Source organism: Physella acuta, unplaced genomic scaffold (genome assembly GCF_028476545.2).
Source record: "Physella acuta isolate Inbredline_101_S28 unplaced genomic scaffold, ASM2847654v3 ptg000781l, whole genome shotgun sequence".
NCBI classification, from domain to species: domain Eukaryota; kingdom Metazoa; phylum Mollusca; class Gastropoda; family Physidae; genus Physella; species Physella acuta.
The window spans coordinates 520,849-535,080 of record NW_026732299.1 but is presented as its reverse complement, the minus strand read 5'-3'; the positions used below and the strand labels follow the sequence as shown (position 1 = coordinate 535,080).

General features: G+C 33.7%; 1 protein-coding gene across 1 annotated transcript; it reads left to right on the top strand.

Moving 5' to 3' along the window:
• LOC131950808 (uncharacterized) lies at nucleotides 1-12,068 on the top strand. Its single transcript, XM_059313008.1, has 8 exons — nucleotides 1-729; nucleotides 854-899; nucleotides 2,389-2,622; nucleotides 2,848-3,057; nucleotides 3,213-3,323; nucleotides 4,931-8,463; nucleotides 9,670-9,688; nucleotides 9,779-12,068. The coding sequence occupies exons 1-8, from the start codon at nucleotides 673-675 to the stop codon at nucleotides 11,749-11,751; spliced, it is 6,183 nt and encodes a 2,060-aa protein (XP_059168991.1). The 5' UTR covers nucleotides 1-672; the 3' UTR covers nucleotides 11,752-12,068.
• The last annotated feature ends 2,164 nt before the right edge of the window (nucleotides 12,069-14,232 follow it).

Here is a 14,232-nt window from a genome sequence, read left to right as displayed (position 1 = left end):
TCTCATCCAGAGGAAACGTGCTATTGACTCACGGCATTTTTTCTTAAACTTTGTTGATTTGTTGCAGACATATGTGGGATAATAACACAACTTGCCCTCTTTACTAAGCATATTAGATTTCTAATGATAACTAGAATCTAGATCTTTTAAAAATCACACTAAAAAAAAGTTTTTATTAAGTGTGCTATTTTTGTATCTAGACTCTAGATTCTATTTATTTTCTTTGCATTTCTCATCTTCAAGTTTAGTATAGCATAGTTCAATTCCAAACTCCGTTCAATTAGTTTTGATAATGTAGATCTATATCGAGAGGTAGGGCCCATTTAAAAATAGCCGTGGTCAACTTTGTTTTCATGGGCGTGGTAGTGTGTTGGATCTGGATCTAAATATATATAGTAATAGTAGGCCTAGTGTAGTTGGACAAGGAATATCAGGATTGTAGATTAACAGAGACGTGAAAATGCTATCAAATATTTAAACATTTCGATTTTAAACTAGTTCTAGATGCTACATTCTGGAGGCTAATAATCTAATCTAGTAGGTTAGACTACATGGCGAGATTCTAGATTCTAGGTCTAGTCTACTACGGAATGCATAAGGGCGAGTTTTCTGCTTTTAAGCCAATCATTGCCCTCGAAGGATTTGTTACGATTAGTTGAACATGGGACCAACATGGCGGATGTTACTACAGTCGTAGAGGGGAAAATAAAATTTCGTGAAGGAAAAAAAGTAAGTTTGAAACAACATAAAAACCTCGTTTTAAATTTTTTATTAATATCAAAATGCGATGTTGAATTAGGAAATAAATTATAGGAAAAAAATCTATTCTGTTATTGTCTTTTCATTTTTGCAGTGGAAGCCTCGGTGGTGTGTAATGAAAAAACCATCTCCAGTGGCTGGTGAGTCAACTAAAAAGTCAAAATAATAATAAAATATTTTGCCTAGGCTTATCGTCAAGTTTAGTTGAAAAATTAAATACCCAAATGCTACCAAATAGGGTACTAAGATTACGGCCAACATTGGCTAGATGTTAATGTTTATTCGAAGGCCTGTTAGTTAAATAATTAATCAGGCATAGGGCCTAGCTAGTCTAGTAGCTAGGCCTATGATTTTCATTTTATTTTTTAGGCCAGTTTAGTTATTTAATTATTTAGTATTTACTCTCAGTTAGTAATGGACACCAGCGAGAAAAGTCTCAAAGGTATTTGAGAGGTGCATAAATTAATTTAAAAATCTTGCACGGCGTAGTTACAATTAAAATGGTTATAAAATCCTGTCTGTCTGGTTTTTTTCGGACTTTACTAAAGATTGGATGTATTTGATGTTTTTAATATTTTCGGTAACTAAATAAAAATTTAAAAAAAATCAAAAACAATTTGGTTTTCACGTGTAATGGCGACATAAACAATGGCCGCCATAAATTTTATTGAACACATTGTAAGCTAAAAATAGAAAAAATAGGTCATGGTGTTTAAATTTGCATAGTTATTTAAAAACTTGATCTGCAAAGTTTTGTAAACAAAATAACTATGAAGTGGGGCTGTCAGAAATCGATCACGGAGTTCCTTTACAGCCAATCAATGTTTGTCTTACGAAAGTGAAACATCGGTTTATAACTTAGGCTTGATGAAAATAAATAGAAATGTAGCCTTAAACTCAACAAATTATTTTCAAGTTCTCTGGATCTGCAACTTGTATAGCATTGATTCTAAAAATATTAAATTTCTGAATTAATTTTAGGCTTAAGTTTTTAATAAAATTTTATCATTTATTATTTTTATGGTCCTAAATCTAAAAAAGCACATTTTTATTCCATGTCAACAACATTACGGAAGGAATCTCGTCAACTCGCTGGTGTCCATTAATTAATTAGAAATCTAGATCTAGTTGGCCCTATTCATAATTCATTCGTTTATTTTAGTTTTTTACAACTTTAGTAAAGGACTTTTTAGAGTTTAGTACTTTAGAACTTAAGTAGTATAATTAAAAAAAATTATATTTAGTTAACTACCAGTAATCAGTAACCGTTTTAACTTGAAGATTCTATTACTGTGCCCCAGACTAAACTATTCGATTATCTGTAGATTACATCTTCACAGGGTTTTATTTCAGGCATCTCTCTTAGGGGGAGGGGGGAGCTGAGCACATTCACCCATTGCAAATACAGGCATACATACACACACATAATGATCTATAAATTATATAAGAAGTTTCAAAGATGTTCTAGATCTAGATTTTAAAGCTATGTTTCCAAAATGTCTTTGTTCTACTGTGAAAAACATTCACCCATCATAAATGCACACATGTAAGTATTTATGTCAAGTTTAAATATATACTTGTGTACTGTGGACTAAGAACATAAGGGCCTTATTACATTTTTTCCCCCAGATCGTTTACAAGTTATTTTATATAAAGATGTTGGTGAATCGGTTAAAGAAGATGCCAAGCCGAAATCTGTATTTTGCTTGGACGCCTTCTTTGGTCTTAATACAGATTTTAATTATGATAAGGAAACACATGTGCTTGCCATTGTATGCCACAAAAATATCACATTTATGGCTTTTGAACAGCGAGAAAAAATGATTGAATTTGAAATAAATATAAGACAAAGTCTCGGAGAAGGTATGTATAATTACATCTTTTTCTTTAACAAGGGATGTTAATTTTGTTAATACTAATTCTAAAATTTTGAGAGCATAATGGCATGGTTTTTTTTAAAGATGTGGTTACTATTCATCTGTTAAATATCCCTTTAAAAAATTCTATTTAACTATATTGATTACAGCTTCTTTTACTTTTGTATTTAATCCATTTTGTTTTAAAAGTTTCATTCTAATCTTATTTTAGAGCGCCAGTTTCCTGTGAATGTTGTCAAAGCACCTTCCAATTGTAAGCTTCCAAAAGAGCAGCTACGGTTAATGATTCATGACCTTAGATTTTGTCTTGTCGCTCAAAATCCACCAAAATTACTTCTCTCTTGGAACATAGAAGAGCTGCGTAGATTCGGAGCAAGAGATGGAAAATTTTGTTTTGAAGGTGGCACTCGATGTGGAAAAGGTAATCAAATTATTGTTTATATTTTTGACTTGATCTCCTCAGATAAGGTTTATAAAAACTTGATGAATGTTATAAAAAGTTTAGTTTTTTCCAGTGTTATAATTACATAAAGTCCAGGCTTAATTAAAATTCTGTGATTTTTTTTTTGTTTTTAGGGTCTGGAGTTTTTGCACTACAGTCTGAACAGGCAGAAGATATAGAGGAAATTATGAACTCTGCCTCAACTGGGAAGATGTCTAACTGTCATCGCAAGTTTAAGAACAGAAGTAAGTCCATAATTGTGTTTTAACATTATTAATATCCCACAGAGCCAAATCAACTTATTTTACACATGTTGTAGCCTTACATCTAAACAACAAAAATTTTTACTAAAGAAAAAAAGAACCCTATATATTTAACATTTCTTAAATATATAGCTGTTTTTCTTTTCACATAATATTAAGTAAAATATTGTTACTTCTTTTTATTAAAAATGTTTTTTTTTTTTTTTTTAAATTTTAAGAAAATTAATTGTAATTTAATCAATCTATCAACTACTTTTGTTAGGACCGTCAGTATTTAAATTAAAATTGTTGTTACATTATTGTAATAAATAAAGTAATGGTTATATGAATTAGAACTGACCTTCACATAGGATGAGTACTAATTAAATTTAGTAACATTTATTCGCCTCAAACTTTTTTAGATACTGATAAATGTTTCTAAATTTCTACCGCCCCTCCTATATACTTTCACAAGTCAGCCCTATGCAGTCTATACTCTATGTCAAGGTTCACCCATGTAGATTATTATGTACTTATAATTAAATATAATACTTTCCATAGTTTCATAATCAAGTATAATATAATGATTAGGCATAGGGTGTTAGGTTTAGAAATGAACTTTTCAGAAATTGATATTTTAGAATATTGCCAGCTGTAGACATTTACTAGCTCTTTAACAAAAGAGAGATAACTCTTTAGTGCTATATTTGGCATTATTTGGGAATAGCAATTCTTAAGTAAAACTTAATAATACTTATAAAAAATTATAGAAAATTATGTTATTCTTTGTATTGCAAATAAAATGTCTAAAAAAATGTTATTGTGTTATTTCATAAAATTTAAAAAGAAGTCTGAGGGAACACATTTTCCCAGATTGACCCTAATGATACAAAAATTTTGAGGCTCACAATACAGCATAGTAATGGTTAAAGTCAGATCAAATACTTATCTAACATGACTTGAGTTGTCTAAGGAGCTAACTCACTTTTGTTCCAGTCAACATAGCTTTACTAATACACTATAAAATTCATATTCAATATTTAACCCTCAAAATGTATAAATTTTGATATTAAGATAATCTAGTTACCTTTGGCCATTGAAAAATCAATCATTAATCTGATATAAGCATTTTTATTTTACATTTAAAAAAAAAAAGGAGTGGTCTTATTTTAGAGATGGAATGATTCAATAACTTTATCCTGTCATTAAGATTGTCTTAAAATTAACATTTTTAAAAATTGTTGGTTAAAATGGGTAAAGTGTAATCTAAATTACTTTATCAGACCTTTCATTATGTTGAATCCCCTATGTAAACACAATCTACTAGAAATTCAACAATTAGAACATGGTAAGAATCCTAAATGGAACTTCATAAAAATTACCAATGAAATAAAACTACTTAGATATGAGTAGAATCATTGCTTAAATACCATGTATGTAATTTCCATTAATACTTTCTGTTTACTCCTTTTGAACCATTGTTTTCTATCAGTATGTATAACAAACTGCTTTAAACAAAAACATTTCATGCTAAATATTTAACTCATCCAGTGATTTTATCATGATAATTAAAAAGAAAGTGTATGTTTGTGTGTATTTCAAATTTTCAGGCTCACAGATAGACTTGGGTACACATCTTATTAGAGATATGTCCCCTTCACTATCATCATCATCCATTCATCACCATCAAATAGTAGATACAAAGTCTCCCCCACTAGGAGCATTGCCTGTTACCCTTAATTGTTGTCATGACAACCAGACAGGAAGTGCTGATTCTGAGGACTGGAGTTGGTACAAACGTCATTCAGTTAGTGTTATGGATCATCATCGAATTGCAGCACTTAGGGAAAAAAATTACCCAGAAAATGGAGAACATCTTATGGGAATTTATGATGTACCACCAAATCATGGACGAAAACTTGAGGAAACATGTCCTGGAATGACAGAAGAATCCAATTATTCAATACCAAGGCGTGATTCTGAAAACTTGCCATTACATATATATTGCTCAAACTCTGTTGAAGATTATGGGAACTATAAAAGAATTGTACCTAAAGGGCAAGAATCTGACCAGGATGAGAAAAGGCATGTATTTATGCAGAAACGGCAGAGTGTAAGTGCTGAATTGTTTGACCTCAAAGTTAGCAATGTGGATGAAATGGTGGCTGCGGGATGGCAAGCTAACAACTCCAATAACAAACATTCACGTGAAGAGTCGCTGCAACGGCTTAAAATGCAAGAGTCTGACTTGCATAGAGAAATGGTCCTGTTGGATGAGATTTTACTCAATTGTTCAGGCAAGTCACAAGAAATGTCAAATGGGCAGCCTTCAGAGAAAGCTGAATTTTCTGGTCAAAATATGTCCAGTACCCTTTTATCAGGATTGGACAAGGATTTGGCAATTATCTCTGGAAACATTACACCTTTGCAACACAAACTGAACGATTTGAGCAATCCAAAAAAAGCTGACAGAATAACTGCACTTAGGCTGAACACCAGCATGCCAGAGGGAACTCCACTAAGTCCAATATTTCATACCAAGCTAAATAATATACCCATTACTTCTCGACTCAATGCTCCACTCCCTTATGTAAACTTGAGTAAATATGATGATGAGTCTAAAAGTCATGTATATCTTCCAGGAAGTGCTGATTGTATACCAGCTAGTTATGGTGCAAATATTGCAGGACCAAATATCAAACATGAGAGACCTTGTGGGCACAGCAGCAGTCTCACATGTCTCAATTCTCAAGCAGCCACAGCTAGCTTAATCAACCTCAGCCAAGCAGGGCTGTATCAGTCTTCATGTCGACAAATGGCACCTGGACAGAGATCACAAGAAAACACACAAGCTTACCCAGAGTATGAAAAATACAATGAACATCAGGAAATTTTGTTTGTGAAAATGGATCCAGATCCTGAGGAAACTAATCCCATAATTTATGCATCATTGCAGTGCATGGCTAAAGGAGATGATGATGTAAACAAACCTGGTTCAGAGTTAGTCAGTGTACTAACCGCTGATGTAGGAAAATATTCCCGTGAAGAAAAAAGGATAAATCAAGAAGATTTGTATGAAAATTTACCTGCAAGAAAAGCATCTACCCCACCACCAGAACTACCCCCAAAAGGTCCAGCTCTTCTTAAGAAATTAAATGCCTGCTCTAATTCTGCCATCCCTTCAAGTGCACCCTCAGAGTATGCCTGCAAGCAGAAGCAGTCTCTACCAGCGCCACCAAAAAATACAATTCACTGTAACACTCAGTATGGGAAAACTGCAAATGAAAATTATTTTACAAAAGAAGATGCCAAGGAAGATAACTATTGTATGATGGGCAGTCCAAAAATTCAGCACAAACGAACTATCATCCCGGATTCACCATTAAAATTAAATAGTGCATTTACTCCAACAGGTGCTAACAATAAATGTAAACCCATGAAGACCATAGTAAACAGGTGTGATTACATGGACATGGCCACACTTGGATTGGAAGGTGGGGAGGATGAAATATACTTAGATGTTGTGGAAAGCAAAAATGATTTGTATATCTCTGAAGCTGACTTAAAATTTCTGCCAGCACCCAATGTTGGTAAGCAGGTGTGTGAGAGTACATATATGGAGATGTCTAGTGTTTCTAACAGGAAAAGTGTTGTCATGCAAAACTTAGAGACCCTCCAGACATATGTTAGCAAAACAACAGCTTGGGACTCCAGCAAACCATCTGTTCGACCTAAGGTATCACCACCCCCACCACCACCATACCCACCACGGCCAATGTCATTGAAAGTGAAGCACAGTGGTACAAATGCGGTAGAATCTAAACCAGGTAATGACTTGAGACCTAATGAAAAGCCAGTAAAAAGTCCCACTAAAGTTTACACCAAAGCTAAAAAATCCCAGTCCAATCAGGCTTTATCAGAGCCGCCCATGCCATTTCCAAATTTGATTGAGTTCACCAAAAAAATGGGAGATAGTAGATCAACTTATGTAAATACTTTAATAGACAATGAGAAAACTGTTACCAGTCAAGAATCGTACACAGCCAGTGTTCCACTACCAGAACCTGTTACCAAGGAGGGTTTCCTGGCTCGTTTCAAGAGGCGTAGCTCCAAAGATAAGAACGCTGGCCCAACCCAAGAAAAACCTAGCAACAGTAAAAACAGAAACAGTGTGTTAGAGCGCAGTATGTCAGAGCATGAAACATCTAAGGCAGCAAAGGAAGAAAAAACTTCTAAATTAAAACTTGGCAGGAGGAGATCATCCAGCTTTCCCAACAGACTTAGCTACCAGGAGTCTCTAGATGGCAGTGATGTGGTCCATCAGATTGGATCATCTTCCAGTAGTTTTTCTTCTGGCTCATCTAAACCTAAGCCGCAGACAGAGAGCTCATCTTCTATTCTAGATGATTCTGATGACTCGGATATGTCCCCGCTGTTGAAAAGAGGAGAAAAGAAAGTGGATCCAAGAGCCATAACTATCCTTCATGTCCAGTGGGATCATTCTAAATCACTGAATCCTTACATGCAAATAAACAAGTCTCCCAACAAGCCAGGAGCACTGGCTCTAGATTCATCAAAGACTGATGATGAAAAATTAATAGACATGATCAAACAACAGAATACTTCCAAGAAACCTGTTATTTACCAGCGTTCTTCTTCTCTTGAGCTAAAACAGCCCCGGGAAGATCATGAGCAAGGGGTGAATTTAAAGTTGCCCCTGCACTCTGTTCAAAAAGAAAGGCGCCAAAGCCAAGAGAAGCTAAAAATTTGCTCAAGCCTGCTAGATGTTGAGGCGTCTAACCAGCAGGGATCATCGAGACCTCTTGATATCTCTAGTGGTGCCTCCCATCCAGCGCTCTCCTTGTCTACTTCCTCTGATACCCCACCAAGTTTACCACCTAAAACAAAACTGTATCAAGCTCTACTCTCCCCTGTCATTGAAACTTCACCATCTCTGTCATTCATGAATGAACCCCTGTATGTTGAGTTGGACGAGATATTGCCTGTGTCCTGTATTGAAGGAGCAACAAACATGAAAATGGATAACCACAGGCATTACTATGAACCAATAATAATTGACGAGGAAGAACAAAGTTCCCAAAAGGCAACTTTTGAGAAACAAAAGGCAGGTATTTTTCTGTTTTAAGCATCATGGTGCATTGGATGCATACAAGAATCATCTGATAAGTGCAACACAATAGAAATTTTTAAAAGTCTAAAGCATGTTTGGTATCTGCTTTAGTGTATTCTAAGATAGATAAGTGTACCTCCCAGATTGTTAATTGTCATGAGATGGTATTGTATATCTTTATACTTGAATTTCAGTGATTAACTGTATCAATGTTTTTGTTTGCCTCTCATCTCTAGTTTATGTTTAAAACATTTTAGTCAAACATTTTTGTTTTGCCATTCTGTTGCATTTTTTATTTTAAGTTTAGTTACTAACACCATCACTATTGAATTGTAAATCCTCCATCAATTCCATTTTGCTACATGCATGTTGTAATATAAATGTTGCATGTTATGTGAAGTTAAAACCATCTAATACAAAACTGTTGTTACAATAATTTGACAAATCACATTTTTATTTCTGACTCAAACTTTTGTTGCTGTTTCAAATTCCTTTATTGTATTTCATTTAAACACATTTTTAAAATTTTCTTTGCATACCCCACTTTTTTCACATTGTTTTTAAATGGTGAATTGACTTTTCTACCATGATGCTAATTTTTAGTCCATTATGCTTTTGGCTTTTTTTTTTTTTTTAAACTTAGATCTAAATAAGAATCTTTGAAACAATTTCTATTATTTTTACTGACATAATTGTCTAACATTGGAAGATATGAAAAATATTAAATTTAGTTCTAAGTTTATTATATTTTAGGGAATCAGGGAGTAAAAGAGAAAATTCTAAGATGTTTATATTTTGATATTCACAGGGACCTTGAACAATAGTTTCATCACTACAATATACGACTGATATAATTAATGGTTATAATTTTAAAATTAAGACACTGCTTTTATGCCATGCTTCCATTCTTTAAATCCTCTAGTTACATTTTAAATCTTCTAGAACAAAAGCTTAATTTGTGCTTTTTTTATATTTATGACTTTGTTTACACATTTTTGTTCTTATTTATTAGCATTTCATTTTTAGCACTGAAGAATGCATGTTTGTTGTGAGCCAGTTTTGGTTTAGCAAATTAAAACTGCTTTGTTGTGTTGGTTGTTTAATTTATAACATTTTTAAAAATAAGATGTTATTTATTTAATTTCAATAATACAAATATGATTACCTTCAAAAATTATTGAAAACCATTTTTAAAGTTTTGAACTGTATATTCTGTAGTATAAAGTGAAAAATAAAAGTAAATTAAATATTTTAATTTTTTTCTGTATGTAATTTGCTTGTCAAGTTACAAAGTTTAATCTGTTGTTTTAATTTTTCTATTTTCCAGGAAGATTTTCATTAGAAGAACCTAGGAATGAAACACCAGTAAGCGCTGCATCCTGTACATTACCTCTAGACATTTTGCCTAATGAAAGAGATGAATCCTCACCAACACATACTGAGGCTGCCTCCCCTTTGTTCCATCGTTTGTGTGATCTATCCAGCTCTTATCAGGGCAATGTAACTGATGATTATGAATGTATAAGCCCGGCGAAAACAATATTGCGGCCACGAGCAGGAAAAGAGTATGTTGTAATACAACGAAGGACACACTATTTTGATGCGGTATCAAACAACGAGCCTAACCTAAATGAGGAGTTGTCTATTTTATCATCCTTGCAATCATCACAAGAGCTTTCACCAACATTTTCTAGCATGGCAGATACAACCAAGTCATGCCAGAGTCTCCATTCTGATCCTTGGGAAAAAGACAACTCGCAGCCCTCAGTCAATAAACCATCTAAGTTGGTCACCAGTGCTTCTAAATCCCCAGTCATTCATCAGCCAACTGCTATAGGCACAGAGCACAAAACTAGTGCTGAGTCCACTGACCACAGAATTTTCTTCCCAATGGATCTTTCTTTTAATGCATCTCCTCCACCATCCCCGACCTGCCCAAGTTCCCACCACTCATCAGCTCAGCAAGTGTATTACCCAATATATGTCAACCAAGAGTTTATACCTAAACCCAGCACTAGGACAGTCAGCACAAGTAGCAGCCACTCTAGCGCCTCCCCCATCAGGACTGGTGTTCAAACACTCATGTCCTTTTTTTTCTCCCCGAAGCAAAACACTGCCAGTGAGTTGCAAACTAGTCGGAGCATTAGAAAAAGCAGGTCGAGGAATTCAGAATCAGATGCTCCTAAACTGGAAAAACACTCAGTTAGTCTTCCTATGACAAAAGTATTGCCACTGCCTGTTAATGTTCATAGATCACATTCTGATCCACGAAGAACTGAAACTGGAGACAGTGCAGCTCTGACATTAGCACCAGAGCCAGCTCTTAGCAGCTGGGATGACCAAAAGGTGCACAAAAAGGAGTTTGATAAGTTTGCTCAATCTAGTATCATATCTAGAAGAAGGCTTCAGTGTCCAGATCCTCACAGACAAAGTAAGAGTAATGATACTCTTACAAACAAGTCACAGAACCAGTCATTTGAACTTGTCAGCTTTTCATCAGGAAATCACTTACAAATTCCTCTACTTAAATCTAGTGGTTACAAAAATATTGATACTTTCAACGCTTTAGGGTCACCTGCACCTACTCCACAGGCTGCTCAGATACCTGAGAAACCGCCTGAATGTAATAAGTCTTCTGAAACCATCTCAGCATACAGTAAGAAAGCACAGTCTTTAGAACCCATCTCCCCGATTACAAGTCCAGTAGAGAAGATCTCGTCCATTTCTTGTATACCCTCTCCTCCACTACCAATCCCTATACGACGTACATCCTCTTCCACACCACCATCTTCTCAGTCATCTCCATGCCTGACACCTTCTGATATATCTGACTCTCCTCCTTCCTACTTTGCACCTTCCCCCCCACCCCCAGCACTCCCACCCAGACAGCCTCTGTTGCTCTTGCCTTGTCCCGCCTCTCCTTCTTCTCATTCAGAGTCTGAGCTAGAATCTGAAGAAGAGGAGCAAGAATTAAACTATATTGAGGTAGACATGAGGAAAACACCAGCGCAAGCAGCGCCCCCACCACCACCTGTTACTTATACTCGGCAGAGCAAACGAATCAGACAACAAAAAGAGAAAGACTATTCCAAGTCCAGGTATGTGCTGATTGACCATAGAGCAACAAAAGCTTTGCAGCAAGCCAGACAGGAGCATGTGCAGTCCAGGGATGGTCCTCAAACCAAGTCTTCGGGCCAGTTAAACAGAATCAACTCTACCCCTTCATCTTCAAAACGAAAACACCTTTCATTTATACCCAGAGAGAGAAAACTGAGTTCTGGATCTGTTGAATCCTGTTAATGTAAAAAGTTTTTTTTATATAAATATCCTTTAACCCAGACAGTTCTCCTCTTCTTAAAGCTTTTGTACAGCTACATTTTGATGTTGTGAAGTAGGATGGTCCTAAATATATGCAATATCTGTAATGTTTAATTTTGAGCACAACTTGTATCCTGATTGCATAAGTACACATAAATTTTATGTTGTTGTGGCTATAAAGCTTCTTTTTAAATTGTCACTGCAATTTTAAAAATTTTCTATATAGAATAAAGCCATTTTTAAATGTCTTTTTGATAGACCTTCAAAAGGTTGAAAATTAACAGTTGAAACAACAGGGGGGGGGGGGGGGGGGGGGAAGTTTACACATTTCTTTTACGTAAATGGCAATATTTTTTACTAGAAAAAAGAAAAATTTGAACTTTTAAATCTGGTAGTCATTGGATCTCTAGACCAGAAAGCTTTGACTCAATTTCTTGAGCTATTTTCTTATTACTCTTGACTAAATTTATCTGGCACTAGAAAACAGTTTTTTTACTTTAAGAACGAAAAATGATTTTCATATATAAGAAAAGACTATAAACACTTAAAACAAAAAGGGGTATTAAAATCTAGCAACTTTTCCATGCCCTTAAATACAGTTAATTGTGGCTTCACATCTAACCACATTTTGTTGTGAGTACAAATCCCATAAACTCTCATGTATATGTACACTACATTTAATTACTCTGCACACAAATCTTTGTGTTGAAAAAAAAACTAAAGAACATTAACCACCAAATTATTATTTTTTTGTTATTTATTACCTTTTATTTCTACGTGGTTCTCTAATTAGAAGTATCTGAAAGATAAATAATTCTTAGCAAAATAAAAGGTTTCATTTTTAGGGTTATATCATTATGCAGTAGAAATTATTTAAATTAGGGTAATAAGATTATAAGAAGGCTCCAAAAATACTTTATTTTAAATTATTGTCATTATACACACATTTGAAAGTAAGTTATTTCTTACACTCATGGCATGTATTATTGTAAGTACAGTGAAATCTTGTTTGCACCATAATGAGCTACCAACCTTCAAATAAATGGTCTTTTAAAAAATACTTTTGTCCAAGTATTTCCTCATCAACATCAAACTCTTTACTTCAAGTTTTTGCCTTGTAAACACAATGCTCTCTAATGCCAATAAGCTTTTTGGCTCAGCTTCTTTATGGGATGAATAAGCATCCATAAGAAATCCTTGATATCTAGGGCCATAGTTGTATCTTGTTTTAATTTCATTTCAATTTATTTAAAATGAAAATAGACTAAATGTAGTTTCATTCACCAAATAAACACAATCTGCGTTGTCCTTCAAAATCTTATACAAACATATGCGTTAAACAAGATTCAATTGAAATATTATCATTTGGTAAACAGTAGCTATTATTGTTGGGTTTATTACAATTGGCATTAAACTGGCATTAACTGATCAGTTTAAATAAAACAGTGCATGTATTCTGTTGTATTTAAATTATACCTAATAAAAAAAATGCAACCTGTAGAGTTATTACATAAAAAACTAAATGATTTAACATCGCCAATTCAAATGTTTTTAAAAATATATGCAGTCTGAATTTATAGCCACATTTTTGCAATGTTCAAACCAACGCAAATTTTCATTTTATAATTCATACAGCCAGTTTTTAAAAAGTACATTGTATTATACTAATTCATACATAAATTGTATAGAATTTCTTTATAAGAGCATAATGAAACCTAAAAATGTTTTAGCTTCATCATGTAGTACTTTTAACCAGGATGTTTTTTTTTAAATCTTTAAACAAGATAGCTTTATTTTTGCCTTCAACTTCAAGTCTTTCTGAAAAACATGTTTTTAAGATATATGCACTATTCTCTGCTTAAAAATCTTTTTTGAAATTTAAGCACACATTCCTTTTGGTTACTTTACTTATTTAGATTCAACAAACAGTTATTAGAGTTGTGAATGTTTCTATTATTGACTAGAACATGGTTGGTATACATTTTCTTTAGATGCTCATTCATATTTTCAAACTCCATTAATCATTGCATATTAATGTTGAATTTTAAAATTTTCTCCAACATTTTTGAGTTTTCGAAGAGATAATTTAAAATTTAATGTTAATTTTCAGTATATGCAATTGATCTTTTCAATATTATTATTATCATACAAGGATAACTATGCATGTTGTGTTTTAACTAGCAGTATTATTTTTGTTGATAATGTATTGTTGCACAAGTTGTGATGAGTATGGTGCATTTTATTTTCATTTTTCTATTTTGTGTTCCTGAACAAGTTTGTCAAAGCTTTCAAAGCATTAGGCCTGTATGAAATGTGAAAACTTGTATAATGGGATAATCAATTACAGTTATTAACAAAAATTTAATGATAAAACTGCCTTAATTGTTAAAATTGCTACACTTGTAATCATCAAAAATGTATTGGAACTTTTAAAAGTTTTAACCCTTTGAGCCCGCCAGGCCG

What these genes read in the sequence shown, in the direction of transcription:
- LOC131950808 (XM_059313008.1), top strand. Translation starts at nt 673, where the DNA reads ATGGCGGATGTTACTACAGTCGTAGAGGGGAAAATAAAATTTCGTGAA. An exon ending in AAGACAAAGTCTCGGAGAAG is followed by an intron (nt 2,623 to 2,847) that starts GTATGTATAATT and finishes ATCTTATTTTAG; the next exon opens with AGCGCCAGTTTCCTGTGAAT. An exon ending in TCGCAAGTTTAAGAACAGAA is followed by an intron (nt 3,324 to 4,930) that starts GTAAGTCCATAA and finishes TCAAATTTTCAG; the next exon opens with GCTCACAGATAGACTTGGGT.